This window comes from Physella acuta, unplaced genomic scaffold, assembly GCF_028476545.2.
Source record: "Physella acuta isolate Inbredline_101_S28 unplaced genomic scaffold, ASM2847654v3 ptg000280l, whole genome shotgun sequence".
NCBI classification, from domain to species: Eukaryota; Metazoa; Mollusca; class Gastropoda; family Physidae; genus Physella; species Physella acuta.
This window is the reverse complement of record NW_026731799.1, coordinates 149622-176082: the sequence shown is the minus strand read 5'-3', so window position 1 is coordinate 176082 and position 26461 is coordinate 149622. Positions and strand designations below refer to the sequence as shown.

General features: G+C 39.5%; 1 protein-coding gene across 5 annotated transcripts; it reads left to right on the top strand.

The window, feature by feature from the left end:
* Positions 1-7080: 7080 nt before the first annotated feature.
* Positions 7081-26217, top strand: LOC131939456 (solute carrier family 22 member 7). Of its 5 annotated transcripts, XR_009386428.1 has the most exons (13): positions 7081-7291; positions 10282-10333; positions 10484-10995; positions 13231-13436; positions 14912-15127; positions 15498-15630; positions 19888-20000; positions 20375-20509; positions 21351-21427; positions 22303-22429; positions 23158-23230; positions 24135-25047; positions 25762-26217. XR_009386428.1 is itself a non-coding variant. In XM_059297758.1 (12 exons), the coding sequence occupies exons 3-12, from the start codon at positions 10684-10686 to the stop codon at positions 24729-24731; spliced, it is 1989 nt and encodes a 662-aa protein (XP_059153741.1). In that variant the 5' UTR covers positions 7081-7262; positions 10282-10333; positions 10484-10683; the 3' UTR covers positions 24732-25729. The 5 variants fall into 5 exon arrangements, 4 of the variants coding, with proteins under 4 accessions (XP_059153741.1, XP_059153736.1, XP_059153740.1 ...); XM_059297758.1 differs by lacking the exon at positions 25762-26217 and having other exon boundaries at positions 7081-7262; positions 24135-25729; XM_059297753.1 differs by lacking the exon at positions 25762-26217 and having other exon boundaries at positions 24135-25729.
* Positions 26218-26461: the final 244 nt, after the last annotated feature.

The window sequence follows — 26461 nt, the reverse complement described above, 5'->3', positions numbered from 1 at the left end:
AATACATCTTTGATGGCAGTGGGCGCCAGCTAAACTGGTCAATTCGAGTTGGTTAAACGGGTCAATTCGAGTTGGATAAACAGGTCATTTCAAGTTGCTTAAACAGGTCAAGTTTGTTAAACATGTCAAATACAAGTTGGCTAAACAGGTTAATTCAAGATGGTTAAACACGTAACTTTAAGCTCGACGAAAAGGTAAATTGTAGTTTGTTAAACAGTTTTATTCATGTTTGTTAAACAGGTCAATTGAAGTTGGTTAAACAGGTCATTTGAAGTTAATTAAACAGAGCAGTTCAAGTTGTTTAAACAGGTCAATTCAAGTTGGTTAAATAAATCAACAGAAGTCGGTTAAACAGGTCAATTTAATTTTTGTTAAACAGGTCAATTCAAGTTGGTTAAATATGTCAATTGAAGTCGGTTAAACGGGTCATTTGAAGTTAATCAAACAGGTCAATTGAAGTTGTTTGACCATGTCAATTCAAGTTGGTTAAACAGGCCAATTCAAGTAGGTAAAACAGATCAGCTCCAGTAGGTTGAGAAATGTGTCAATGAATGTTGAGTCAGCCGGGGATGCAGTAGTTTCCTCAAACAATTTAACCAGTGTAGGTCCTAGCACCCTACTCCCCTGGGGACGGGCCATGGCAGCACTGATGTTGTTGAGACGGTTCCACTGTTTGGAGATTGACCCACCCGCTGATGAAAAAAAAAACGGTTTCAGGTTACAACACATCTTTTGTCAAATTAAATCTCAATATTGCTTTTGTTTTAGATGACAAGCATATCCTTTTAGGCGACAGATTCAAATCTAATCGTGCTATACAGGGGAAAAAACAAGTTCAATGTTATTGGCTTTTTAGCGCAATTTCCATACTGGGATTGCGATTATTAACTCGTCATTTCTGGATGGATGTGTGTCCGCAGCTTTAAGTCGTTTCTCCTCCTCAACGAAGCAATACCGAGGACTAGTTCCAAAAGCAATTATGTTAAGCAAGTTACGAGGATGAACATAGGCCATAAAAATTCCCGGAATTCCTTCCTGGATTTCCCGGAAAAGCCAAAAAAACTTCGAAAAAAATGCAGTGTTTGGCCCATATCTCGGCAACCAGACCACTTAGCGACTTGAAACATTTACCAATAGATTCCTGCCATAATTTAGAACAATATTGCTGAAGAAAGTTTTCAAAAATATCCTTTCGTTCGGTCACAATTTTTTTTTTCAAATTACATAAACACCTACAAACCGATCGTTCTCCTAGCTTGAACGCACCCCAGCATTATACGTCTTTGTGATCACTATCTATTTTTAGATAACATAAGGAAATTGCGCTTAAATTGTCACAAAACTTTTTATTAACTTGTTTATTCATGGTCAGTGTGTGATGTCCAGCCCACATCAATATAAGTACACTTACAACCATGTCTGTTTTCACACTGGCAAAAGTAATACTTGAAGGTTTATATGTGATGATTCGTAATAGAGTTATAAATTTACTTAAACAAACATATGTGGTGGTTTTTTTTTAAACATCGACAGTTTAAATTTGGTTAAAAAATAAAAGAATATGTTCTATGAAAAATTGTACAACTTGAGCTGTTATTTCTCGCTATTATAATAATTATATCCATTTTATGTTGGAAAAACCAGAGTTTAACCAAGTTTTATTAGCTTTAGATACGGCTGATACACACCTTCTCTATAACTCAAGCACCAGCTAAATATAAAACCAGTTTAACAACTCAAAGCTCCATCAAATAATGACTTGCTCAGTAACTTAAGCTTTCATTTTCTTCCCAGCGGCCCAGTATTATACAAATGTTTAAATTTTATACCTGCCGTTTTTGTTGTCTTTAATGAAATAGTATTTTAGTTTTAGATGTTGTCAATGCTAAAGTTTACTTAGGAGACCTACCCCTCTACCCCCCCCCCCCCCTTTTTTTTTACTGTGATTTTTACAGACCCAAACATAGAGCCATTCAATAGCAGCTGTATTGATTCGACTCGTCTATTGTAGGGGTGTCAGCATGGATTTCATCGACCTGACAAGGGAAATTGTTTGGATGTTGTTGTTCATTCAACAAAGTGCGGAGGGTGGGGCAAAACGGTTAGCCCGTCCTGTGTGAGGGGGTGGGGGGGGGGGGGGGGAGATGCCTTCCGGCATTTGTACCCCTTTAAACCTGGACACAACCTTACTACACTGATGGTAGATTTCTAATTATGGAACAAATAAGGTAAGTGGTGTCACTAATTTTAGGTATTATACAGAAAAATTACCACAAAAGCTAATTTTTACACGCTGGAGATCTCGCTTACCTATAATGCGTCTCCAGAGGCGTAGCGAGGGGGGGGGGGGCGGGGGCAGGGGGTGCGGACCGCACCGGGTGACACCATTTAGGGGGGGGGGGGGTGACACCAAGGCAAATAATAGCAAAATATATAGAGAAAAACTTGATGGGGGTGCTAATCGAAAGTTTGAGGGGGGGGGGGGGGGTGCAAATCGAAAATGTGTCCCCGGGAAGGGTCGCTACGCCTCTGGGGGGTGACACCATTAAGTGCCGCACCGGGTGACACCCGACCTCGCTACGCCACTGTACGTCTCTGATATAGATCTATGTGTTACGGCCAAAGTGCTGTCCCCAAGTTAGGAAAAATTTGAACACTTCTCTGGTTTTTTTAACGAAATTTACATTTTTCAAGGGGCCACCCCCTTCCCTTAATGGGGTAAAAAAATTAAGTTAAAATATTTTTCAGATTGGATTATATTTAGGGGTCGCTACCTGAGCGAGAACACTAATCATTTTCTTAGATTCAGCATACATGCGGAACAGTATATCAAATAACTTGTTCTTATTATTAAACACGGTTAAGACTGTAGAAACAATCAAGAAATTATAGAAAACATTAAATGTGTTTTGTGTAATAAAAGTGACGAGGTTACATTTTTTTCTGCTATCTTTCATTTTCTACAATGTTGTTTTTTAGTATTTTTAAAAATATTTTTTTTTTTTTTTAAAAATACATTATTTTGTGTTTTTGTCGAACGTGTATATGTATTCTTATCCTTGTTATTCACAGATACGAATACAATTATTGTTTTTATCTTTTGAGCTTTCAAAAATAATGAGTAACGTCATTCAATTTTTCAAAACTAAAAATAAGATAACCAACCAAGTTTTGTTCTGATTATAAAACCGTATTGCCTGTTTGTTTCACACAGTTGCTATCAAAAAGTTGGTATAGCACTGCCAATAATCAGCCAAAAGCTTTGTTACTTATCTTTTTTTTAGTTTTGAAAAAATAAAATAACGATAGTTATTTAGGCCATATTAAAAATGTCGTGGTGCTGGTAATAAAGGCAAGCAGTTTGCGAAGGGAAGTAATCGACTAAATAAATCTTCTTTCAGGACCAGGAAAGCTTCTAACCAATCAGCAGCGTGGATTCCAGAACTGCTTATGCCGAGATGACGCGTAGGTCACGTGGTCCTTACACAACCACTATCACGTGAACTGCACACGGTGTTTGTTTACATTTCAGTACCGTGTGACATTGTTTATATTTAGTGTCGAATGACATTGTCACTAAACTTTATGTCGTTGAATATTTCTTTTATAAAAGCCTATTTTAAATTAGTAAAGATCATTTTTAGGGCAAACGGACTGTTATGTAAATAGAGATTTTATTAAACATGACCGGAAGTGTGAGTGTGAGGGGGGGGGGGGCAGAAACAATGGAGGTCTAAGGGTTGTTTTACAAGAGCATTTTAAAACTAGGCCCTATCGTATAGTACTAAATCTTTGAGTAGAGTTGTTGAATAGAATATCTGGGTAGGTGTGTGAGATTAAAACCACAAATAACTGGCACCAGTTATAGAACGTTTTAATTTTAAAAACAAAGCAGCGAATCCCAGTAAAAAATCATTTTTCAAAAATCCTTTTTCACTGTGTATTTGAAAATGTTCTAAAGTAAGTTTACAATTATTCTGGAGCACACCCGCATCCACTGTCTAACAAAGGACACTTCCCAAAATAGTTGCAGGTCTTGTTAACTTAACGTTGTGTGTAGTGGTGAGAATGAGTTGTATAACAAAGGACACTTTCCAAAATAGTTGCAGGTTGTGTTAGCGTTGTGTGTAGTGGACAGAATTAGCGTAGTGTTTGGGCTATGTTGTGAACTTGGATTAGAGATAAGCTTAGCGCTAAAACCAGCAGGTTACCAAGCATAATATAGTTTCAAGTTTCCCACCAGTAAACAAATACCACTTTTTAAAGATTTCATTATGGTGGTGTAGGGGTATTACGCATTATCCTTTGTTGTTGTTTATTTATACTACGTTGAAAATTAATTAAAAATATTATGATTGATTGATTTTGTTTGTTTGAATAAGCTTTGATCCTGTGATTGACGGTAACACATCTAATTGATACGTGCATGACGCTGTGTCCCATCTTATTGACATGTATCCACAACCTGACCAGACGGATGTGTCCCATCTTATTGACATGTATCCACAACCTGACCAGACGGATGTGTCCCATCTTATTGACATGTATCCACAACCTGACTAGAGGGATGACGTTGTATCACATCTGCATGTATCCACAAACTGAGCAGACGGATGACGACGACTCACCTTCTATCCACAAGCTGAGCACACAGTGCAGACGATCTACTGAATGACTCATCTTTCGTGAGCTGTCCCTCAACATGTGGCGCATTATGACGTCATCAGAGCTATGAGATGTTTTATAAGGCCAATAAACATTGTCTCCCCTCTCTCCCGCACTCCTCGCCCTCCCCTTGTCTCGTATTACACCTCTCAGGTGTTTTTTTTTTTAATATTTAAATAAACTTTTTACTTTCTCCTAAATACGAAGTATAGAGAAAGTATTGTAAAAAAATCGAGATTTTTACAAATCTCGACGTTTTACTCCTCACTGATACGGAAAAACATAATTTTGCAATCTTGTCCGTATGTCTGTGTGTCTGTCTGTGTGTCTGTGTGTAAACACGATAACTTGAGTACCGTTACAGCTAGGTTGATGAAATTTCATATATAAGTATTTTATCCAAATCGTAGATCCTGAACAACTTATGAGCGATTTCCAATAACCGGTTGTGGTACTTTTTCTACTATGAATTTTTCAAAAGCATATAACTTGAGTACTATTTCAGATAGATCAATGAAATTTCACATGTAAGTAAAAGATCTAATTCTCTACATTCTGTCAAATTTTGAGTAATTTCCGTTGACCGGAAGTACTAATTGACGCTATTTCCGATTTCTCAAAAAACACATGTAAATTTATAAAGTACTAATAATTCTTTTTTCTATGAGATTCTATTCTATTTTTAAAAGTTTATTTAATTAAAAATCATGTCTATATTTCAAGTTATATAAGAATATTCGAGAAAATTTAGGGGAGATCACTCCCAGTTTATTTTTCAAGCAGATGGTAGAGGTGTGAGAGGGAGGGGCAGTGGCGTTGGGGGGGGGGGGGGGTTAGAACACGCCATGAAAGGGATTATGCGCAAGACTCCACTCATTGATCCTCGAAATATATATATATATATATATATATATATATATATATATATATATATATATATATATATATATATATAAATAACATCAAGTTATAGACATACAAACCATCAACTTACAGGCACACAGAACATCAAGTTAAATGCACACAGAACATCAACTTAATGACACACAGAACATAAAGTTAAAGACACAGAGAACATCAACACAGAACATCAAGTTAAAGGCACACAGAGAACATCAACACAGAACATCAAGTTAAAGGCACATAGAACATCAACACAGAACATCAAGTTAAAGGCACACAGAACATCAACACAGAACATCAAGTTAAAGGCACCTAGAACATCAACTTAATGACACACAGAACATTGAGTTCAAGACATATAATCTAGCCTGTGTTAGACAATAGGCCTATTGAGTTCCCACTCGATTTGTTTTCACATGGGAGGCCACTTTGTTATTCTATGTAAGTAGACATAGTTGTATAGTGCACCCCCAGCCCACCCCCCCCCCCCCCCAGCCCACCTCCCCAGCCCACCGCACCGTGCAGTAGGGGCGTCTGTGACAGAGTACAACACAAGGCATTGATTTAATTGACAAGGGGTTGTCGTTACTGTAGCACTTTGGTAGAACAACAGAGGCTAGTGGCGTCGCTTGTAAGACTAGTGTGTTGGTGTAATAATAACACTTGCAAGGTGAGCGTGTTGCTGTAATAACAGTGGCGTCACTAGCAAGGTTATTGTGTTGCTGTAATAACAGTGGCGTCACTAGCAAGGTTAGCGTGTAGGTGTAATAATAACAGAGGCGTCACTAGTAAGGTTAGCATGTTGTAATAATAACAGAGGCGTCACTAGTAAGGTTAGCATGTTGTAATAATAACAGAGGCGTCACTAGTAAGGTTAGCATGTTGGTGTAATAATAACAGAGGCGTCACTAGTAAGTTTAGCGTGTTGGTGTTATTATGTGTAACACTACTTTCTATGCCCTGCCCCTATCCCTACTGTTATGTTTGTTTAGGGCAGAGATATGCGGGCTGGGGAGTGGGTGGGAGGGTGGCCGTAGTGGGCTCAATAATTTTTGTGTTGTTTTCTTAGTTTTCGGATTTCCTTTACACAACTGCACGCCTATAAAATAGTAGGCCTTATGTAAGTAAAAAAAAAAAAAACAAGTTTAACTGCGTCTAATATCAGTATTCACTAGGATGACTGGTTATTTAAATCCAAATACTTCTAGATCTACGTTTAGTTAGAAAAATAACAGTAAAGAAATAATTAACTTAACCACGCATCTAAAAATAAAAGGCTGTTTTTTTTTTTTTTTTTTTTTTTTTTTTTTTTTTTTAATAAATTTCGCGAACTAACAGTAACAGAACCGAAGAAAGAAATAAGAAATTTTCCTCCATAAGAAGTTGGGCGATGCCCATGACCTTTGAGGTCACGCTGCGCTGTCGACTGTTATGAATGAAAGAAAAAAAATGAGTTCATGTGACTTGACTAGCACGTGACCCAAGGAAAAAAGTTTAAAGCTTAGGCCTACTGTATGGGGCGGGCTGTGGGGAGTTGGGTAGAATTCGCTTGGTAATTCGAACATAACATGAGATGTATCGGTCGATGACTGTCGCAGTCAATAAGTGCATGACAAAACAGATGTGCTATGCGGGCCTAGATTATACACTCGAGTCTACAGTTATGTTGCAAAATATTGGATAGCAGACGACAGGTTGGCCTACTTTGATTCTAAATATTTACGTACGTATGATTCATTTGATCTTATTTGTAACTTTTATTCTTTAATTAATACGTATATTAGATATATTATATCATTCTATAGATATAACGTTTAAAATTATGAATTGCATTCAAGTATTGATTATTTGTTAGTAGCCTATAATGTTAGTTTTATAGTAGTTGCCTATGGTATTAAAATAGTACGCCAGTAGTAAAACATTAAGACTTCACTACACTGTGCATACTTGATCTAGATCTAGTAATAGTTTAAATAGACTGTTTTTTTTATTACCTTATGCTAAATATGGTATTTGAACAATGATCTGCTTTAACATTTTGTTTTTGAAGTAAAACATTTAATACACTATAAGCCTACTGCAGCACCAACTATTGAGATATCAATAACTATAATGCTAATTGTGTATAGAAAGCTACCAACATATGCTACTTTTCTCCCTCAACACGACCATAATAAATATCGATCATACCTTTCACAAAGCGGTGTTGACATTTTAGTTAGCTATGGTGTCATTTGGTATGAAATAGAGAGGCCAAGTTTGGCCGACTTTCAATTATTTTAAGCATTTTAACTCTCGATATTATATATATATATATATATATATATATATATATATATATATATATACATATATATATATATATATATATATAACAACAAATTAACAAATAGAATAATAATAATTTACGTATTTCTCGCTATCTATATCATATATTTTATGATAAATACTGGCATGTATCAACTTCAACAACAAATTAGTAATTAGTTTCGCTTATCAAATTTATCTGACTACTTCCGAACATCTGTTGCACCGATGTCGTGATTCCGATCCAATATATATAAATAAACTCTGGATTAAGATCTATACGGCGAAATAAAGCCGAGCATTTCAAATATTTTTAGCTGTGTTGACGTAGCGACATGTGTTCACTGTGATTCACAAGGATTAGTTTTACCACTTTATTTGTGTGCTGCTACGTAAGGTATTCTTCGGATGGCCTCGATTTGGTAACAGTGGTATGGTGGGGTCTAAAAATAGATCACGTCATTGCCGCGATTCTGTGAGGATTTTAAATAGACCAAGTGTTTGATACTGATACTGTCAAGACAATTCGTAGAGGTAGGCTTATTTATTTAATACGTAATGTACTGACTGGTGAGGTATGTTTTGTAACTTTAACTTTTTTGGTACGCATACACGAACCCAGTCAAAATCTTAGTTCTCTCAATCTCATAATCATATTCATAACAATAACATTTCTACAATTACAAATTACAATCAATAGTATTTATTATAATATTTATAATATTTAGTTACATAATAATTTAATAAATAAATATAGTTTAAATTTATTAATTTTTATTTCGATATAGATTTAGATCTAGACCTAAGATTAGATCTATATAATTATTTGTATAGTGGCGTAGCGAGGTCGGGTGTCACCCGGTGCGGCACCTATAATGGTGTCAACACCCCCCCCCCCGTAAGAAAAAAAATATATAGGGCTATAGGGGGCCTAATATATATATATATATATATATATATATATATATATATATATATATATATATATATATATATATATATATATATATATATATATATATATATATTATATATATATATATATTCATTCCCTATACACATGTGTATATGTATTTAAATATTTTTTCTTCTGGATGTATGGGTAACCTATATCTAGATCTATAGCTTATTACGATTCACAACCAAACCATTTTCCTCGGGCATATATTGCAATGTTGAGTTGATGTAACTCCCCCCCCCTCCCCCCCTAGACTCTAGGAATAAAATAAAATGTAAGGTGTATGTCCACCTGGATAACAGTGACAGTAGGATACTATGACAGGACCTGTGCAAAAGTAGAGGTGCTGGATCTAACTATACTACTATACTATATAAATCTATTTATTTTTTTAGTGTGCATAAATATTAAAGGACGTCATATTTTTTTTTGACACTTGATTCCGCCTCCCCCCCCCCCTCCCGAAAATATAAAAATGTCTGGAAGGAACAATGCTACCCTAATAAACCAAAAGGAAAAGTAACAGTTAATTACAGAGTTGTACCCCTTATATTGAAATGAACCCCTCCTCCTCCCATTGTAGGTCTACACACCATTAGGCATACCTGTCCAGTTTATGTTTTTACTGATAAAATCTACACACCATGAATTGGCACACCTAGCCAGCTTAATATGTTTTTACTGATAAAAATAGATTTTAAACATACTTTAAGTGATATGTAAATTTATGCAGAAAAATGACTCAAACCAATTAGCAATGATAATTAAGCCTTTCTGGTCAATTAACATGTCCTTCATAACCTGAGTCAGTAACTTTATTCTTAGTTACCTTAACCTTCGTCATCAATTAATTACTGTGATCATTTTCAAAACATTTTACACTTCTATCAATATTTGTAATTCACTGGTGTACATTTTGTGTTTATAGGTCATTTTCTTGATCTGAATTCGGTTTTTTGTTCAAATGCAGAGTTTTTAAATAGTGCGCATGTAGAAATGTTTATTCTCTAGGGTATGTTTGTATGGTGTCATATGTTTATAGGCTAGTTTAGTGATGTACGTTATAGTTTATAGTTTAGTAATGTACGGTATAGTTTATATAGTTTAGTGATCTAGATTATAGTGTTTACAGTTTAGTGATGTACATTTTTAGTGTTTATAGGGTATATTTGTATGGTGTCATATAATGCTTATAGGCTAGTTTAGTGATGTACGTTATAGTTTATAGTTTAGTGATCTACATTATAGTGTTTACAGTTTAGTGATCTACATTATAGTGTTTACAGTTTAGTGATCTACATTATAGTGTTTACAATTTAGTGATGGACATTTTTAGTGTTTACAGTTTAGTGATCTACATTATAGTGTTTACAGTTTAGTGATGTACATTTTTAGTGTTTACAGTTAAGTGGTTTACAACCTAAAAATGTTAAGATTTCATTTGTTAGGTTAGCTGTGAGCCCTTCATTATCTGTTAAGGATAAAGGGCTTATTATTGGGGTAGGTATTGTGTAAAGGTATAGTTTTTGTCAGGATATAGTAAGTTCCTATATAACAACACTCGTTTTATGCTACTTCTGATATTTTAGACTTCAAACCTTCTGTTTTGCCGAATTTTCACATTACTGATCAATTTATTTTTTTCCTCAGATTTATACTCAGGAATTAAAGGCTAATTTTCACCTTTATTCAGGCCAGTTGATCTCCTTGCAGTGTGATATAATCTTATGACCTACAGTCAGTGGTTTCATGGCTGAACATACAGGCCTCGCCCCTGACTGACCTCAGCTGTTCTCACAGAGTTCAGATACTGTAAAAAATATTTCAAGTGCCTTAGGATAATTTCCAGGATGAACCTGTCTGATATCCTGAAGGAAGTGGGCAATGAAGGATTGTTCCAGATCTTGACCCTGCTGGTGCTGACCATGCCAAAAATGCCGATCCAGTGGAGTATGACGATGATGTCATACGCGTCGAACTCCCCAAAGTGGTGTTGCGTGCCTCAGGATGTTGTTGTTGACACCAACTGCGAAACCTTCCAGTCGGGGAACTCCTCCGTCATCTCTTACAAGTCTTCGTATCTGCAGTGTCACCTGAACAGTACAGAGTGTGACCACCGGGTTTATCTGCCCCCTGATGGGGCTCTAACTGCAGTGACCGAGGTCAGTACCTGGGTTAGTTATTGAAATGTAAACGTTTTCTCTTTGGAATACTTTTGTCCAAAAAATTTTTTAAAAGGTCCCCACAAAGTAAAAAAAAATTGGGCAGGTGAAGTAGAGTTTACCTGTTTCAGTGCCCTCGGCATATGAAGGGCTAGTGTGGTTAGCACTGACCAACCGCCTTTACTTTTTAATGTGAGTCAGGTAACCATCAGAGCTTGTTGGACCTAGGGATACTCAACAAACTGGACTCTGAATTCAAAGCAGAGACTTTTGGGCTAGCAGTCGTATCCACTTCCATCCAACCATACCGTCTCAGTAGCGTCTAAGTGTCATATTATTATCAAATGCTGTTTTTACAATGTTAAATTAGCCGACATCAAATATGCATAGAAGTGCAACACTATCACTTCTACAAATTTACATCCAGCACTCACACTTGTACTGGCCACACAATTCCATTGTTCTCTTTGTTCAGGTCGCCACATAATTCCATTGTTCCCTTTGTTCAGGTCTAAATTTATTCTGTCTGAATCCATCAGTATAGTGACAATTTAATCACATTGCCCTAGGCTGTGTGGGATGATAATCTTTGTTTTTTTACTGCTCAAACTGCCAGAATAATCACCTAGCCAAAAGGCTTGTTTACTGTCTGATATGGTTGAAGTACTTTACTGTAAGCACTTAAATATGCAAACATCTCATAGATATTAAAGTTTTGTATTTTGTAAGTCTAAATATAGTGATCATGTTACCCATCACTATAGTTCTGACTTAAGTTTCATAATATATCATCAAACTTAAATTTACTACCACTGTCCTAGTTAACTAGACCTAACTTAAATAACTGTATCAGTTAACTAGACCTATCTTAAACCACTGTCCTAGTTCACTAGACCTAACTTAAACCACTGTCCTAGTTCACTAGACCTAACTTTAACCATTGTCCCAGTTCACTAGACCTGACTTTAACCACTGTCCCAGTTCACTAGACCTAACTTAAACCACTGTCCCAGTTAACTAGACCTAACTTTAACCACTGTCCCAGTTAACTAGACCTAACTTTAACCACTGTCCCAGTTAACTAGACCTAACTTTAACCACTGTCCCAGTTCACTAGACCTAAATTTAAACAATGTCGCAGTTAACTAGACCTAACTTAAATAACTGTATCAGTTAACTAGACCTAACTTAAACCACTGTCCCAGTTAACTATAGCTAACTTTAACCACTGTCCCAGTTAACTATAGCTAAATTTAACCACTGTCCCAGTTAACTAGACCTAACTTAAATAACTGTATCAGTTAACTAGACCTATCTTAAACCACTGTCCCAGTTAACTATAGCTAACTTTAACCACTGTCCCAGTTAACTATAGCTAAATTTTACCAATGTCCCAGTTAACTAGACCTAACTTAAATAACTGTATCAGTTAACTAGTCCTAACTTAAATAAATGTATCAGTTAACTAGACCTATCTTAAACCACTCTCCCAGTTAAATAGAGCTAACTTTAATCACTGTGATTAAACTATGACACAGTATGCTATAGATGCAGATGACTGCTTGAGTGTCAACAAAATCAATACAATGGCCATAAAAAGATGAGCAAACCAATCAAAATGTCTTTTGTCTAATCAGATCAATAAGACGTGTACCAGATTTTTGTATGTCTTATATGTAAAGTATGTTTCAGGATTTTACTTTTATAAAAAAGTTAGCTGGGTGATAGGATATGATGCACCAGAACATTTGAAACCATTATGTGTTGTTTAAGTAAAGTTTCCCTTTCAATCCTGACGGTCTATGGGGCAAGTGAAGTAGAGTTCACTTGTTTCTGTGACCTCGGCATATGAAGAGATAGTGTGGTCAGCACTATGCCCAGCCGCCTTTACTTTCCCTAACGTGAGTTAGGTACCCATCAGAGTTGGGTGGACTCAGAGATGGTCTACTGACTTAAACCCGGATTCGACCTCGAGACTTATGGGTTAGCAGTTCAGCTCTCTACTGCTAGACCACTCCGTCCCATGTGCTGTTTAACAAAAGTTTAAGCCTGACTGAAATAGTTACTGTCCCTTAGACAATGGCTGTATGTGTTAGCCACAAGATTAACCAAAGTATCAATTATGTTTAGCTTAACCTCTTTAATTATGTTTTTTTGTTTTTTTTACAGTTCTAAATTTAGATATTTTATTAGCTTTAGAGAATTGAAAACAAAAAATGAAATTTTTTTTTCCAGTGGGACCTGGTGTGTGAGAAAAACTGGATTGTATCCGCTTTGTCATCCATACAAATGGGTGGGGTGATGGTGGGAGCTTTGGTCAGTGGATACCTGTCGGACTTGTTTGGCAGAAAAAAAGTTCACTTTGCGTCCATTTTTCTACACGCTGTGTTCAACGTCCTGGCAGGCGTGTCCATCTCCTGGCCCATGTTTGCTGTCTTCAGGTGAGTGCTGGACCTAAGTTACCTGCCCCATGTTTGCTGTCTTCAGGTGAGTGCTGGACCTAAGTTACCTGGCCCATGTTTGCTGTCTTCAGGTGAGTGCTGGACCTAAGTTACCTGGCCCATGTTTGCTGTCTTCAGGTGAGTGCTGGACCTAAGTTACCTGGCCCATGTTTGCTGTCTTCAGGTGAGTGCTGGACCTAAGTTACCTGGCCCATGTTTGCTGTCTTCAGGTGAGTGCTGGACCTAAGTTACCTGGCCCATGTTTGCTGTCTTCAGGTGAGTGCTGGACCTAAGTTACCTGGCCCATGTTTGCTGTCTTCAGGTGAGTGCTGGACCTAAGTTACCTGGCCCATGTTTGCTGTCTTCAGGTGAGTGCTGGACCTAAGTTACCTGGCCCATGTTTGCTGTCTTCAGGTGAGTGCTGGACCTAAGTTACCTGGCCCATGTTTGCTGTCTTCAGGTGAGTGCTGGACCTAAGTTACCTGGCCCATGTTTGCTGTCTTCAGGTGAGTGCTGGACCTAAGTTACCTGGCCCATGTTTGCTGTCTTCAGGTGAGTGCTGGACCTAAGTTACCTGGCCCATGTTTGCTGTCTTCAGGTGAGTGCTGGACCTAAGATACTGTAAAACTTTGCTTTGGTGGAGAGGGGGGGACAAACTTTGGCCACTTTGCCTTCTTGAGAGATGCCTGAATGAAACACTACTTAGCTTAGCAGAGTTTGTTTTCAAACTAAGATCAAAATGCAACAGAAAAAGCCAGTTGATCAAATTTAATTATAATAAAATATCTTCTTACGAAAACATAGAAGATACACACATAATGTTTTATTATATTGGGTACTCCCCATTTTATTTGATGGCTGTCAATGTCAAGTGTAGGTTTATCTCCCTTTAATTACCTCCCTTTTATTACCTCTCTTTGTTCCGCCAGCTTTGATTACCCATCTAATGAGATACAATGTTATGAAATTTTGTACATTTATTTGCCCCACAAATGTTTTGATTTTGTTTTTTTTGTTCAATTTTTTACCCTTGTTTATTTGATTCTAAAAATAGCACATGTGGAGCATATTTTTGTATCACTTGTCAGCCAATATTACAAAATTAATTCTGTAGGATTATTCCAATTGATAGGTGTGAATTACATGATACAATACAGTAAAACATTGACTGTATGTAAACTTTTAGTGTAATGTTACATGTCAGCTATTGTATTAGATTAGAAAAACTTTCAAACCCACAGACTAGTGTTTGGTTAATGGTTTTACTCCTTGTTGTAATATTTTCTACACTTTGAGTTTGTAACAAAAGGCATGTCATTGAAACAAATGAAGCAGAGTTTTAGTACGATTGTTAGAAAGGTGTCTAGTGGTCAGCTTGGTTAAAAAAAGTGTTGAATTTACTGTCAGCGCCCCAGATGAGTGGCAAATGCAGCTAGTAAAACTGAAAATAATTTGTACATTTATTTCATTTTCAGGTTCCTGATTGGATTTTTTATTGGTGGGTACCTGGTGGTTCATGTACCCTACGCTCTGGAGTTTATCTCCCCAAGGTGGAGAGTTATACCAGCATCGCTTCCCTTTGCTGCCATAGGTGCCTCGTTACTTCCCCTTGCAGCTTGGTCTCTACCAGACTGGCGCTGGATGCATTTTGTATGTGCCATTTTCTGTGCACCATTTTTACTTGCATACTTGTGAGTTTTATTTTATTTGTGTTTTGTTCCACACATTTTATTAAGGTTTCCAACTTCTTGCTTATCTGTTTATTAAAGTTAATAGATAACAGCATTGTCATGTTTGCTAGAGTGTATAATTTGTGGTCAATTTGTGGGTTTGTGGTGAAATTTGTAACTCACTTTTGAACCACTTTTACTTTTAGTGCAGCGATATTGTTTAAATTTTCCATATACATGTGTCTTCAAAGAGAAAGCAAGAATATCAATTTTCATTTATTTATATGTTAAATTATGTATGAAATATCACTTAAACAACTTGAAAATGAAGTAGACATAACAAGATTAAGTACATGCAATGGCTGACTGTTCTTGTCAAATAATTTTTCAGCTTTATGCCAGAGAGCATGCGGTGGCTGACTATCAAAGGTAAAGTGGAGGAAGCAGCCCAGGTCGTTGAAACAATTGCCTGGGTCAACAGGAAAACAGATTACCACCAGAAGAAGTGTCTGGAGAAAATAGAGGTAACTTTTGTTGTCTTCTCCTAGAGGTAACTTTTGTTGTCTTCACATAGAGGTAACTTTTGTTGTCTTCTCCTAGAGGTAACATTTGTTGTCTTCTCCTAGAGGTAACTTTTGTCTTCACATAGCAGTAACTTTTGTTGTCTTTACATAGAGGTAACAGTTGTCTTCTCATAGAGGTAACATTTGTTGTCTTCTCCTAAAGGTAACATTTGTTGTCTTCACTTAGTGCTATGATTTGTTGTCCGATCTTGTCACATTTACTTAGTCAAAACTTTCTAACCTGATACCTGTTTTGTTCCAATTCTCTTTATAAGATAACCATTTTTATATTATTTGTTAGTTTAGACCAGGGGTTCCCAACCCTGTGCCCGAGGGCGCCATGGCGCCTGCTGAACGATTCGTATGCGCCCGCCTCTCAATATTTGACGGAGACAGAATTTTTTTTCATAAACATTATTTTAAAATATGATTTTTATTCATTTTCTACAGTTTTAATTTTTTTGGATTGTCTAGGTTTATTAAATACGAGAAAAATGGCCCGTTGAGGAAGGATACACCGGGCGCTAGGTTGATAGTGCTGTCTCTTTTCTCTAAACAAAAACCACCCCCCCACACACACCACCCCCACCCCCACCCACACCACCCCAACCCCCCACCCCCCCCACACACACCACCCCCCACACACCACCCCCCCCCACCCCCACCCCTACACACACCACCCCACACACACACCACCACCCCCCCCCCACCCCCCACCCCCCCCCCCCCCCCCCAAAAAGCATGTCTACCGTCCCATTCAACAAAATATAATTATATACTTTTTCCAGTGTCCGCCCCCTCCCCGAAAATTCTACCCCCGCCCCCGAAAATTTCAAGTACCCCCACCCCTCTCCGGGGAGGAAAAAGTCTAAATTAAAACCACCCCCCCCCCCACTCACCCCCCATCCCCCCCCCCCACACACCCCCCCTCCCCCCACCCCCCACCCACAACCCCCCCCCCCCTAAAAAAACATGTCTACCGTCCCATTCAACGAAATATAATTATATACTTTTTCCAGTGTCCGCCCCTCCCCGAAAATTCTACCCCCGCCCCCGAAAATTTCAAGTACCCCCACCCCTCTCCGGGGAGGAAAAAGTCTAAATTAAAACCACCCCCCCACTCAACCCCTCCCCCACCCCCACCCCCCTCAGACGTTCTTACGCGGGGGTGGGGCTTCGCCCCTACCCGAAGAATTGTATGCAAGAAACTCTTCACGCAAACCATTTAGATTAGACAACATTTCCTTTTTTTCAATGTTTCAATGACGTCATTACATTACTGTGTGCACTCTCTGGTTTGAGATTATGTTCTACTCTACGCTAAATGTGTCGACGTCATATTTCGTTTTTCGAATTACTGTGCAGGTTTTTAAATTCCTTGTGTTTTCTCTAGAGCGTTCTTGTCAGACAGATAGATAGATAGATAGATAGATAGATAGATAGAGAGACAGCGAAACTATTATTATAGACGAGAAAAATGGCCCGTTGAGGAAGGGTACAACGGGCGCTAGGCTGATAGTGCTGTCTCTTTTCTCTAAACTAAAACCAACCCACCCCCCCACACACCACCCCCACCCCACCCCCCCACCCCCACACACCACCCCCACCCCCACCCCCCACCACCCCCAACCCAACCCCTCAACCCCACACACCACCCCCACCCCCCACCACACACCACCCCCACCCCCACCCCTCACCCCCACACACCACCCCCTCCACACACCGCCCCCCCACCCCCCCCCCCCACCCCCAAAAAAAAACATGTCTACCGTCCCATTCAACGAAATATAATTATATACTTTTTCCAGTGTCTGCCCCCTCCCAGAAAATTCTACCCCCGCCCCCGAAAATTTCAAGTACCCCCACCCCTCTCCGGGGAGGAAAAAGTCTGAAAGAAGCACTGAAACCAACCCACCCCCCCCCACACACCACCCCCACCCCCCCCCCACCCCCACCCCCCACCCCACACACACACCACCCCCCACCCCCACCCCCCACACACACCACCCCCCACCCCCAAAAAAAACATGTCTACCGTCCCATTCAACGAAATATAATTATATACTTTTTCCAGTGTCCGCCCCCTCCCAGAAAATTCTACCCCCGCCCCCGAAAATTTCAAGTACCCCCACCCCTCTCCGGGGAGGAAAAAGTCTGAAAGAAACACTGAAACCAACCCACACACCACACACCACCCCCCCACCCCCACACACCACCCCAACCCCCCCCCCCCCCCACACACCCCCCCCCCCCCCCACACCCACCCCTCCACCCCCCCAAAAAAAAACATGTCTACCGTCCCATTGCAAGAAAACCACTTTTTAGATTAGACACATTAATTAGGCGGTAATTTTATTATAGAGTATCGATGAGGAAATTTCTTTTGAGTTGTGGAGGGGGGGGGGCTCAGACGTTCTTACGCGGGGGGTGGGGCTTCGCCCCTACCCGAAGAATTGTATGCAAGAAACTCTTCACGCAAACCATTTAGATTAGACAACATTTCCTTTTTTTCAATGTTTACGCGATAATCAATGACGTCATTTTACTGTGTGCACTCTCTGGTTTAAGATTATGTTCTACTCTACGCTAAATGTGTCGACGTCATATTTCGTCTTTCGAATTACTGTGCATGTTTTTATTTTGCTTGTGTTTTCTCTAGAGCGTTCTTGTCAGACAAAGCGTTCTTGTCAGACACAGAGCGTTCTTGTCAGATAGACAGACAGCGAAACTATTAGTATTAACGAGAAAAATGGCCCGTTGAGGAAGGGTACAACGGGCGCTAGGCTGATAGTGCTGTCTCTTTTCTCTAAACTAAAACCAACACCCCCCCCCCCCCACACACACACCACCCCCACCCCCCCCCACACCACCCCCACCCCCCCACACACACCACCCACACACACCACCCCCACCCCCCCACACACACCACCCACACACACCACCCCCTCCACACACCGCCCCCCACCCCCCACCCCCACCCCTGCACCCCCCCCTCCACCTCCCCCCCCCCAAAAAAAAACATGTCTACCGTCCCATTCAACGAAATATAATTATATACTTTTTCCAGTGTCCGCCCCCTCCCAGAAAATTCTACCCCCGCCCCCGAAAATTTCAAGTACCCCCACCCCTCTCCGGGGAGGAAAAAGTCTGAAAGAAACACTTAAACCAACCCACCCCCCCACACACCACCCCCCCCCCACCCCCACACACCCCCCCACCCCTCCACCCCCCCCCCCCCACCCCCACCACCCCTCCACCCCCCCCCCCCCCCCCACCCCTCCACCCCCCCCCCCCCCCAAAAAAAAACAAACATGTCTACCGTCCCATTGCAAGAAAACCACTTTTTAGATTAGACACATTAATTAGGCGGTAATTTTATTATAGAGTATCAATAAAGAAATTTCTTTTGAGTTAGGGAGGGGGGGGTGGGCTCAGACGTTCTTACACGGGGGTGGGGCTTCGCCCCTACCCAAAGAATTCTATGAAAGAAACTCTTCACGCAAACCACTTAGATTAGATAAAATTTGCTTTTTTCAATGTTTACGCGATAATCAATGACGTCATATTACTGTGTGCACTCTCTGGTTTGAGATTATGTTCTACTCTACGCTAAATGTGTCGACGTCATATTTCGTTTTTCGAATTACTGTGCATGTTTTTAAATTGCTTGTGTTTTCTCTAGAGCGTTCTTGTCAGACAGAGCGTTCTTGTCAGACAGAGCGTTCTTGTCAGATAGACAGACAGCGAAACTATTATTATAGATGTTCGATACTTGTCCCAACTTGTCTAGCGGCGAGCTAGACTGCAGTATTTACGTTTTGTAAATACATTTCTCTGTATGTATGCAATTTGAAAAAAATGCCAAATAATTTTATTATTTTGAAACATTTTTGTTTATTATTTATTAATACATTATGATTACAAGAAAATAATAAAATAATAAAATAATTTATGGGAAAATGACAAGTTATGGAAAAAGTTTGTCGATTTAAAATAGGTGGTGCCCGCCACCCTACCGATATTTTAGAATGTGCTCTAGAGTAAAAAAAGGTTGGGAACCCCTGGTTTAGACTATTACTTTGTATTATTCTTTTTCTTAGTTTAGATCATTACTTACTATTATAAATGTGTTAGTTTAGTAAAAGACATTGTATTATAACATAATGAATTTTGAAATAGAACAAAATAAAAGGTTAACGTGTACACTGATCTCTCTAGGCCATTGCCCAAAAGGAGAGAGAACTAAAGGATAAAGGCAAGAAATACTCCTACATAGATGTGTACAGGGACTGGCCCATGGCCAAACTTACCCTCACTCAGCAATACGTTTGGTTGGTTTACATTTTTCTTATTGTTGTGTACAATTATTTTTACCACATATTATAAGCGAAATTTTATTCAAGGGAGGCAACCAAATGTTTAAGCTGATTAACTTTAATAGGACTTATTTCCCATTACTAAAATGTTTGTGCATTGTTGTTTTCTTTTAGTAATAAAACAGATAATGTTAGTTACCTCACAAGTTAAAAACAGGTACAAAAACGTCCATAGTATTTTTACCTGTCTTTAACTTGTGAAGTAACTAACACTATCTGTTTTATTACTAATTGAATTAACCTCACTGCAGCTACCATTTGTATTTAATTTACTGTTATTCACTGGAAGATGTTGAGAAGTTTTAATTTGATTATTTCCCTTTGCTCAGGTTCACAACTTCACTCGTGGGTTATGGGATCATCCTGGGGATCTCCAATCTGGCAGGGAACATCTATTTGAACATGTTCCTGGTGGAGGCGGTGGAGATTCCCTTCATCCTCATCACGTGCTACTTCAACAACTGGTAACTGACTTGCTTGTAGCCTGCTGTAGATTGGTCAGTGTGTGGTCAGTGTTTGGTCACTATGTTTGGTCACTGTGTAGTCAGTGTTTGGTCACTGTGTGGTCAGTGTTTGGTCAGTGTGTGGTCAGTGTTTGGTCAGTGTTTGGTCACTGTGTGGTCAGTGTGTGGTTAGTGTGTGCTCAGTGTGTAGTCAGTGTTTGGTCATTGTTTGGTCAGTGTTTGGTCAGTGTGTGGTCAGTGTGTGCACAGTGTGGTCAGTGTTTGGTCAGTGTTTGGTCACTGTGTAGTCAGTGTTTGGTCAGTGTGTGCACAGTGTGGTCAGTGTTTGGTCACTGTGTAGTCAGTGTTTGGTCAGTGTGTGGTCAGTGTTTGGTCAGTGTGTGGTCAGTGTGTGCACAGTGTGGTCAGTGTTTGGTCAGTGTTTGGTCACTGTGTAGTCAGTGTTTGGTCAGTGTGTGGTCAGTGTGTGCACAGTGTGGTCAGTGTTTGGTCACTGTGTAGTCAGTGTTTGGTCAGTGTTTGGTCACTGTGTAGTCACTGTTTGGTCAGTGTGTAGTCACTGTTTGGTCAGTGTGTGGTCAGTGTTTGCTCAGTGTTTGGTCAGTGTTTGGTCACTGTGTAGTCAGTGTTTGGTCTTACTTGTGTCATTGTATTTCCATGTGCTACATCAGCAACTAGTAACGTCCACTCTATGTGCTACATCAGCAACTAGTAACGTCCACCCTTGTACTGTAGACTGGTTGTAAACCTGCCCCTCTTGTGTGTGTGTACATTTGTTTACCACCCAGTTAACTGTTGACTTGACAAAATATGAGAGCCAATACTTTTACTCATCTAACAGTATAGGCAGGAGAATGACAGCGTTGATCTACTTTAGTTTTGCTACAGTTGCTGGGACTTTGGCGCTTATATTTCATCGTAAGTGGTCTAACTTTAAGTGTGTATGTCAGTGTAAGTGGTCACTGTTTTATGCGATGTCTCATACGTCCTGTGTTCAGTTCCTTGCAAGTGCCTATAATTAGTGTGAAATATTTTTGTGGAATACTTTTTGTTGTAACAAATTGTTATTTACACTTTACAAAGTTTGTTCACTATTTTACATAAAATTTGTTCAAATTTTTAGCATTTGTGGGTCTTATACTACTTTTAAAAGCTGCATATACCCAGGTTCAATCAGGTTTAACTAAACTAAATTTCTCAGTCTGCTTCGCCAGGACACAGGTATCACCATCATGTGTATCACCACCTGCCAATAAACTCACCTTTCTCTTCTGCAGTTGTCCCTGACCTGCCCCACAAAGACACAGGTATCACCATCATGTGTATCACCACCTGCCAATAAACTCACCTCTCTCTTCTGCAGTTGTCCCTGACCTGCCCCACAAAGACACAGGTATCACCATCATGTGTATCACCACCTGCCAATAAACTCACCTTTCTCTTCTGCAGTTGTCCCTGACCTGCCCCACAAAGATACAGGTATCACCATCATGTGTATCACCACCTGCCAATAAACTCACCTTTCTTTTCTGCAGTTGTCCCTGACCTGCCCCACAAAGACACAGGTATCACCATCATGTGTATCACCACCTGCCAATAAACTCACCTTTCTCTTCTGCAGTTGTCCCTGACCTGCCCCACAAAGACACAGGTATCACCATCATGTGTATCACCACCTGCCAATAAACTCACCTTTCTCTTCTGCAGTTGTCCCTGACCTGCCCCACAAAGACACAGGTATCACCATCATGTGTATCACCACCTGCCAATAAACTCACCTTTCTCTTCTGCAGTTGTCCCTGACCTGCCCCACAAAGACACAGGTATCACCATCATGTGTATCTGCTGCAGGTCGTTTATAGCTGGTGCTGCTGCTGTGTTTGTGGTTGTGTCCACAGAGGTGTACCCTACTGTTATAAGGTGAGTTGTGTCACCACTACACCCTACTGTTATAAGATGAGTTGTGTCACCACCACACCTTACTGTTATAAGGTGAGTTGTGGTCACCACCACACACTACTGTTATAAGGTGAGTTGTGTCACCACCACACCCTACTGTTATAAGGTGAGTTGTCACCATCACACCCCACTGTTATAAGGTGAGTTGTGGTCACCACCACACCCTACTGTTATAAGGTGAGTTGTGTCACCACCACACCCTACTGTTATAAGGTGAGTTGTCACCATCACACCCCACTGTTATAAGGTGAGTTGTGGTCACCATCACACCCCACTGTTATAAGGTGAGTTGTGGTCACCACCACACCCTACTGTTATAAGGTGAGTTGTGTCACCACCACACCCTACTGTTATAAGGTGAGTTGTCACCATCACACCCCACTGTTATAAGGTGAGTTGTGTCACCACCACACCCTACTGTTATAAGGTGAGTTGTCACCATGACACCCCACTATTACAAGGTGAGTTGTGTCACCACCACACCCTACTGTTATAAGGTGAGTTGTGGTCACCACCACACCAATATAAGGTGAGTTGTGTCACCACCACACCCTACTGTTACAAAGCTATATATTTTTGGCCTTTCTTGGTAGGCTCCAGATAAACCAACAAACAACACTCATCATATTTCTTTACACCATAAAGTATAGCATTAGTTTATAAATAATCTTTTTGTTTTGCTGTTACAGAACTCTGGGATATGGTGCTGCTAACACAGCCGCTAAAGTGGGTGGCGTCCTGGCACCATTTCTGATCAACATTGTAAGTCTGTATTATATTTCTCCTCATTCAATGTGTATTTATAGACACATTACCTGGTTTATTAATTCAACGTTTCGCAATCATTAATTAAAAGTATAAATAGTTTTGTAACATTGTACTTTAAAAAAAATTTTCCCTAGCTTTTTAAGTCTTCCTGGTTCTCTTATTTCCATGAGTGGTTAATTAAACAATAATGGTTATCATAATAATAGTTATCATAATAGTTATCATAATAATAGTTATCATAATAATAGTTATCATAATAATAGTTATCATAATGATTGTTATCATAATGATAGTTATCGTAATGATAGTTATAATAGTTATCATAATGATAGTTATCATAATGATAGTTATCATGATAGTTATCATAATGATAGTTATCATAATGATAGTTATCAAAATGATAGTTATCATGATAGTTATCATAATGATAATTATCATAATGATAGTTTTCATAATGATAGATATCATGATAGTTATTATAAGAATAGTTATCATAAGAATAGTTATTAAAAGAATAGTTATAAGAATAGTTATCATAAGAATAGTTATCATAAGAATAGTTATCATAAGAATAGTTATCATCAGAATAGTTATCATCAGAATAGTTATCATAGAATAGTTATCATAAGAATAGTTATCATAAGAATAGTTATCATATGAATAGTTATCATAAGAATAGTTATCATTAGAATAGTTATCATAAGAATAGTTATCATAAGAATAGTTATCATAAGAATAGTTATCATTAGAATAGTTATCATAAGAATAGTTATCATAAGAATACTTATCATAAGAATAGTTATCATAAGAATAGTTATCATAAGAATAGTTATCATAATATATCCAGTTATGTTTTTTACAGATTTTTCCCAGTATAATGTTTATCCTTATATTTCAGGATTCCATCCCCACCGTGGCGTACTCTGTTATTTCCTGCACCTGTTTCTTCTGCATCATCGCGGTCTGGTCCCTGCAGGAGACCAAGAACCTCCTGATGGAAGACACCCTGCAGAAGACAATCTCCAGGCGCAACTCTACGGTCTCCAAGACCAACTCTCTGGAGAAAACCCTCTCCCAGACGGACGCTATGCCACGGATTTTCATCGACCTGGATACGGATCTCATACACCACAAATCTTATTCCGAGTTTGAAGACAGCGGGGACGAGGAAGTGGATCTGGAAGTTGTATCCACTCCGCCATCCCCTGCGGTGGCAGTCAGTGAGAACCTGCCATTGTTGCGTCAACGGTTCCCCATGTACCACCCAGCTAGAGTGGGCACTGAGACGGATGCTGGTGTTGTTAATGGTGGTTGTGATGTGGCCGGCACACAGAGTCAAGCAGTGATGGACACTACCAGGGGGAGTAACCCTGTTCATGAACCAGAACTAAAGGGAGGCTACAAGAGTTTAGATGAAGGGAGGAAATCAGACGCTGATGGGACCACTAGCACACCAGACAACATGACAGATGGGAGGTTTATAAGGGAGTATTAATGTTTTGTTTTTAGATTTTATTCGTTTATACATAATTAGTTCCTGTACATGATTACACATTTTTTGGAAAGCTCGTTATATGTTATCAACATTTTGTGTTTACTTTTGTTAAAGTTTACATGAGTGCAATATATAGCCTTTGTGGACGAAAAAACTTAGTCTGTACATATCATTTGTGTTATGAGTTAAAGTGTATGTGTACATATATCAGTGTACAGCCGTATTTTATAACATTTTACTATGTGATAACTGTTTGAAATCGGAGGGTAATATTTTTATACATTTTTTTGTCAAATTTTGACTCAGTGATGTACGTGTGGGTTAGGGGTGGATTTGTACCTCACAGGTAGCTTAGTGGGTTAGGGGTGGATTTATACCCCACAGGTAGCTTAGTGGATTAGAGGTGGATTTATACCCCACAGGTAGCTTAGTGGATTAGAGGTGGATTTGTACCCCACAGATAGCTTAGTGGATTAGGGGTGGATTTGTACCTCACAGGTGGGTCAGTGGATTAGGGGTGGATTTGTACTCCACAGGTAGCTTAGTGGGTTAGGGGTGGATTTGTACCTCACAGGTGGGTTAGTGGATTAGGGGTGGATTTGTACTCCACAGGTAGCTTAGTGGGTTAGGGGTGGATTTGTATTCCACATGTAGCTTAGTGGATTAGGGGTGGATTTATACCCCACAGGTAGCTTAGTGGATTAGAGGTGGATTTGTACCCCACAGATAGCTTAGTGGATTAGGGGTGGATTTGTACCTCACAGGTGGGTCAGTGGATTAGGGGTGGATTTGTACTCCACAGGTAGCTTAGTGGGTTAGGGGTGGATTTGTACCTCACAGGTGGGTTAGTGGATTAGGGGTGGATTTGTACTCCACAGGTAGCTTAGTGGGTTAGGGGTGGATTTGTACCTCACAGGTGGGTTAGTGGATTAGGGGTGGATTTATACCCCACAGGTAGCTTAGTGGGTTAGGGGTGGATTTGTATTCCACATGTAGCTTAGTCGGTTAGGGGTGGATTTGTACCCCACAGGTGGGTTAGGGGTGGATTTGTATTCCACAGGTAGCTTAGTCGGTTAGGGGTGGATTTGTATTCCACATGTAGCTTAGTCGGTTAGGGGTGGATTTGTACCCCACAGGTGGGTTAGGGGTGGATTTGTATTCCACAGGTAGCTTAGTCGGTTAGGGGTGGATTTGTACTCCACAGGTAGCTTAGTGGATTAGGGGTGGATTTGTACCCCACAGGTAGCTTAGTGGGCTAGGGGTGGATTTGTACTCCACAGATAGCTTAGCAGATTAGGGGTGGATTTGTACCTCACAGGTGGGTTAGTGGATTAGGGGTGGATTTGTATTCCACAGGTAGCTTAGGCCCACTAAGCCAGGTTTGAAGGTTGATTGATATTATACTGATGTTCCTATTTTTTCATCCATTCCTAAATTGTACAGTTTCTCTGTGTTCTGACCAGTGGTTCTACAAGTGACCACGGTTGTCATGGGGAGAAAGGTCAAGGACTGACATCTCTTCCCCAGCATCTCTTATCTAACATGACCACTGTGTTTTAAGGCAATTTATGTGCATTTGAATGGTTTGAAATGTTATAAACTATAAATATTCCCTTGTCAATTAGAAAATATTTGATGAGCCATTGAGCTGGTTTTATTAGTTTTCCTACCAGTAGTTTTCTGTAAGGAGTATTTTCTTATTGCTGTCAATAAAATGCACTAGCAATAGA

Excerpts from the sequence above, each read along its gene's own strand:
- LOC131939456 (XM_059297757.1), top strand. The coding sequence starts at position 10,684 with ATGAACCTGTCTGATATCCTGAAGGAAGTGGGCAATGAAGGATTGTTC. Across the intron at positions 10,996-13,230 it reads CTCTAACTGCAGTGACCGAG|TGGGACCTGGTGTGTGAGAA; the intron begins GTCAGTACCTGG and ends TTTTTTTTCCAG. Across the intron at positions 15,128-15,497 it reads CCATTTTTACTTGCATACTT|CTTTATGCCAGAGAGCATGC; the intron begins GTGAGTTTTATT and ends ATAATTTTTCAG.